The following is a 3,943-nucleotide window of genomic DNA, read 5'->3' as shown; positions in this document are numbered from 1 at the left end:
TCTTTGTGGAACACGCTGGCAATGTTGCATAAGATCACTACTAAGCTCAACTTAGTTCAATCACTCATGCTAAATAACCTCCACAGCTGTCAGTGCAATCTGTTGAAAAATTACAGCCAAGAATGTTCACAGAACACAATAACTGCAGTCCCCTTTAACCCAATAACTGCCTACTGACAACAACCGACAACACCGGTTTCTTGTGCTCGCTGTTCTAGATTATAGTTACTTCCAGTATGAGTAAACATGCTTCACACTGTTGATGCATAACTGCGCTGAACAGACGATAGATTTGTATTTTTGAGCTGATTCTAAACCTTGCGCCAAACAGAATGAATGTGCACATTTTACACGGCTAGTCAGATTAAATGGTTCCTGTATATAACACATGATAGGATGAGATTATTATGACATGTAAACAGTTGACCCAGTTTGTTCAACACAGTCAAGTCAAGTTTATTTATATAGCACAATTTAAAACAACCTGTGATTGACCAAAGTGCTCAAAAAAAATAAAAACAGATAAATAAATAGATAATATAAGACAAAATGAATCAAGACACAAAAAAGCACAACAGGAAAATAAAACTAAAATAATATGTACATATATATAGCCTATAATTACATTCCACAATTCATTTAAAAGCTAATAGCATATGTTCTTTTAACATGGCTGCTGACCTGTGGTTGATCCAGTGTTGATCTCTTTGGCATCTGATTGGCAGTTGGAGATAAATGTGGGGCGTGTCCAGCTGAACTTCCTCCAACTGCTGAGTCTGGGAGCGGAGCAGAGTCTGACGGTCCACTGCTTCAACATCAGTGTGTGGAGCCCTGCCCATGGACTCCCACCTTCCCAGAGGGCCGTGCGCTTCAGAGGGTGGGGAGGGACGATGCTCGAGCCCGCTGTGCTGGAGGACACCTGCTGGGTGAGTTAAGCCAAAAAAACAGTGAACCAATATCATTAAAAAGGTAATAGAATCCTAGCATCCTACTCAGCTAAATGTATATCCTCACTAATAACATTTTGGATATAAATTACAGTAACTTGCAAGAAAAGTTCAAAAGAAGAGTTTCATGAAAATTTAAAAGGGCATAGGGGCTTGGAAAGGGTCTTTATGGGCTGTATTTTGCACACTGGCGCATGGCGTAAAACTCGTTTTGGCGCAAAGTTTAATTCCTTATTTTGCACGTTTAATTTTTAAACAGTGCGCCCAGGGGTGTGGCAATTAACAACTTAGGGAGTGGCTTAGCGCATTGTCTAAAAATCGCTATTGTACACCTGGTCAGAAGTCTATGGCGAGTTGTTTATTGGCGGGTGCACCTATCATCCATGAACGCACACCAGCGCATGTCCAAGCAAAACATTACAAATTGCACGATTACAATAGGAAACATAATTAGAATAAAGATATTACGAGATACTGTACATATCATGATGAGTAGTTATTCACCATCATTTGCAAATTGGTAATGACGGTTAAAAGTGATTAGGGGAGAGGCGAGAGACACGTATGGAGCACAGCTGAAGACACACTGTCACGAGATATAAGCAACTCCTCTGCAGGATAAATGCTGTTTTATTCAGTCATTTGAGCAACATTAGGGTAAGTGTTGCTTTTTCCAGCCTATGTTTTCGATGGTAACCCATTGTCAGTTAATAGTGAAAGTAACTGCATATAACTGTCTTGTCGTTGACTGACACCATGGTGAAGTTAGTTTCACTTTGCCAATGAGTTCAAATAATAGAGAAGTGCAAATGCGTGAAGGCTATGCTAGGTTTTAGTAAAGTATGGTTTAGTGGAATGACTATTCCATACGGTCTCGCAAGCAGCCTCCTTCAAATGCGCCGTTGAATGTCAAAATACCGATGCATTTATTTGACATTGCGCTTTGCGCCGTTAAAGGGAATGACAGATGTCATTCTCATTGGTTTAAATGATGTTACGCCCCAAACACACCCATGACTGATTAAAAAAACCTAGGAACACCTTGTTGCGCCATGCGCTTGACGTTTGATAACGAAAACCCTCCCAATGTGGACTGGACATCCTACTAAATTTGAATAAGCTTTTGACGAGTGACGATGCGCTTTTGACTGTCATGATAGGGCCCTATGTGTTTTAACAGTCCCAAGTTCTCATTAGGTTTCTTGTTTTCTGTACTACAGCAGAGGGATGGGCAGTGGCATCAAGTGCGTTTCCTGTTCCGAGTGACAGATCCCGCCCTGCTACCCATCACTCACATCGCCAATCTGCCGGAGGCCACGCCTGCCTCCCGATACCACCTGGAGGTTGGACCTGTGTGCTTCCTCTAGGCACGTGTGTGTTTTTTGGGTTTGTTTGTGTGTCTGTGTGTGTGTGTGCGTGTGCTGCAGTGGTGGACACCCTCCCCGCACCCCACCAAAGGAGCAAGAGGCAAAGATGACCTCCACTGTACACACCACCAGAAACACATCATCCTATTGGACCAGTCTCCTCCTCGCCCTCTAAGTACTCAGCCTCTCATTGGACTGCAGAACCAGGAAGTGTTGTTCTGGGGGCATGATGGGAGGGGACGGTCACATAACCAACTCAGGGGAATTGGGGAGGGGCTTTACTAAAGACTCATGAGAGGAAATGGCGCCGACCAGCGCTAGATGCCCAATCAGAGAGCACTTCCATAGCAGCCAGCCAATCACCTCTCTGGGCACAGACGCTCTGGAGAAAGGTTTGGTGAGCTCAATTTGCATAAGCCAGACCACCCAGTGCTTTTGGGGTGGGGTCAAAACAAAATTACACTCCGCCCAGCTGGCCGTGTGCTGACGCATGCAAACCAAGTTCTTCCACTGCCGAGCTCTCCCTCCCTCTCTCTTTCTCTCTCTCTTCTCTCTATCTCATTCTGTCTCCCTTCATCTCTTTTCTCTCTCTCTCTCTCTTTCTCTGCCTTTCTCTCACTGTCTCTATCTGATTTTATTGTAATAACTTATTATAACCCGCCGGTGAAAAGAAGAAGAATCACAGAAACTGCACACAGGCATGTCCTGCTCCCTGTCATTCAGTGATGGTGTGTGTTAAGAGGTTTAAACCCTGAAGTGCAATAGAAAAACCAGAGGAGACGTTTATATGTGCTTGTATTTAAAGTGGAAGGCCTTACATGAGTGTACCAGGTGCTGTCATTACAAGGGTGTTACAAGGGTGTGCTCCGTTCTTATGCCAGTTACTCCTCCCTCACCTTAGTACCTGCCCATAATTGAAGAGAGTGTGTTACTATGTGTGTGTATATGTGTGTCTGTGCATGAGTGTGTGTGTGTTTGTTTGTGTGCACGCACAGCAGATATATGCTTGCCTGTGTCCCTGTCAGATATGTGTGGTGTTTATGTTTGTACCACGCCAGAGTGTGTGTTTGCCATCTTCAACAGCGGCAAAAGCTATTCCTGCTGGGAGCGAATTGAGAATGGGATAGTGTGACAGAAATGAGACAAGACAATGAAAACAATTATATTCTCCGAACCATGAGCTAAGAGTCAAGAACTGTTTTTGTGTAGATCAGAGTGAAATTGTCAACAAACATCGCAAAACATGATTTTTGAAAGTTCTGCAAGATGGTCATTCTGCAAAGAATAGAACTACATATTTGAAAACCAAATCAGTGCAAGCCTGCAATGGTTCCATTACAGGTTAATTTTCAGGCTGCTAGTCTGACCAAAAATCTGCCCCTCAGTGTACACACATGCATGTAGACTGCATATGTGGTTCAAACCTCAAGTCACTCACCATAACTTCAGTGTAAAGGGGTAAGGCTGAAAGGTTTCAGCCAGCAGCGACACTCATGGACATGATGGAAGTCAGTCAACAACGGTCTTTCATACCAAATTTAAGTTTTGTGTGTTGATTTTTAACCTATCAAACCACCAGTCCACATTCTATCTATGCATAAAAAAGTACAAAGTAAAATGACAAAGTAA

General features: G+C 43.2%; 1 protein-coding gene across 1 annotated transcript in view; it reads left to right on the top strand.

Moving 5' to 3' along the window:
* col27a1a (collagen, type XXVII, alpha 1a) overlaps positions 1 to 3,434 on the top strand; it is a 51,434-nt gene extending 48,000 nt beyond the window's left edge. Inside the window, exons 60-61 of the mRNA XM_076284835.1 lie at positions 726 to 926; positions 2,168 to 3,434. Coding sequence (XP_076140950.1) covers positions 726 to 926; positions 2,168 to 2,314 — 348 coding nt within the window. The 3' untranslated portion in view covers positions 2,315 to 3,434. The remainder of the gene's footprint in view (positions 1 to 725; positions 927 to 2,167) is intronic.
* The last annotated feature ends 509 nt before the right edge of the window (positions 3,435 to 3,943 follow it).

This window comes from Alosa pseudoharengus, unplaced genomic scaffold (assembly GCF_046254945.1).
Source record: "Alosa pseudoharengus isolate Yale_2024_CS ecotype anadromous, Long Island Sound unplaced genomic scaffold, YU_APseudo_1.1 YU_APseudo_1.1_scf_14, whole genome shotgun sequence".
NCBI classification, from domain to species: domain Eukaryota; kingdom Metazoa; phylum Chordata; class Actinopteri; order Clupeiformes; family Clupeidae; genus Alosa; species Alosa pseudoharengus.
This window is presented reverse-complemented; position numbering and strand designations above follow the sequence as displayed.